This window comes from Rhagoletis pomonella, unplaced genomic scaffold (assembly GCF_013731165.1).
Source record: "Rhagoletis pomonella isolate Grant_MI unplaced genomic scaffold, Rhpom_1.0 Rhpom_scaffold_00199, whole genome shotgun sequence".
NCBI lineage: Eukaryota > Metazoa > Arthropoda > Insecta > Diptera > Tephritidae > Rhagoletis > Rhagoletis pomonella.
Window position 1 is genome coordinate 65,107 of NW_023458753.1, and position 998 is coordinate 66,104.

Sequence of the window (998 nt, forward strand, 5' to 3'; positions counted from 1 at the left end):
GTAGAGAGTTTCAAGGAAACTACTAAGAAACTTATAAGAACTGAAACCAAGGCTGCAAATTATGAAAAAGAAAAGTATAAAAAATCGCAAAAGGTTATTCGACAACAAAAAGCTGTTGAAACCTTGAAGGAGAAGATTAAACTCGAACACGCTCAATATAATGAGGAAAAACGAGACCGACATAAAAAAATAATGTATAAGACCAAGTATGTACATACATATTCAATACATTTATTGTTTTAACAAATTAGCATGTTTTATCTCTCAGAGAAATAGAGGTTTTAGGAAAGCAAGCTGATACCCTAAAAGTCGAGATACTTGCCGCAGGAAGTGCTATAAATGATCAGCAAGAAATCCATTCCTACATTCAAAAACAAATCGCAACATTGATGGATCCGTACAAGTGATATATACATATGGATGTTTCCACCAAAATGTAAGCCGAAAATGCAAGTAAATGAGTTCAAACGGCTTTATAACTTTAAATAACTTTTTATAACTCTAAATTTCAGAAGGCAAAACGGTGGAGAGAACTAAAAAAATAAAAAAATAAAGTTAATTGTATATGTATTATTAGTAAAAATATTGTATGAGGGAGAATATGACACGCCCGTTATCACAATTTACTTCAAAATAAAACCAACAACGAATTCCTTTTGATTAAATATTAGTTGTAATGGTCCATAATATGACTTTATTTAAAGAATGTCTAAGATAGGAAAACCTCACACGATTCGCCGAATTGTGCTTATTTTTACATGTACTCCGAAACCATTTCGGTTTTTGTCACGTCCATTATGACCTCCTTTTCATCAATTTTCCCGACACCAGTGTTCCAATCGCACACTTTTTTTTAAGTCGTACGAATGTCACGTCCCACCCCAGCAAACATTTGGAGTCATAAATGAGTCAATCGGGCCTATCGCGAATTTCACATGAACAATTATTCCCAAAAATTATCGAGCAAAACAAAAACAAATTTTTCCCAATTTGTTTTT

General features: G+C 32.7%; 1 protein-coding gene across 1 annotated transcript; it reads left to right on the forward strand.

The window, feature by feature from the left end:
* Positions 1-682, forward strand: LOC118750300 (the record flags this gene model as incomplete). The annotated part of the gene is given in 3 exon segments (XM_036485021.1): positions 1-206; positions 269-436; positions 513-682. Coding segments are annotated over 2 exon segments (345 nt in total), but the record flags the coding sequence as incomplete, so codon positions are not given.
* Between the last annotated feature and the right edge of the window lie 316 nt (positions 683-998).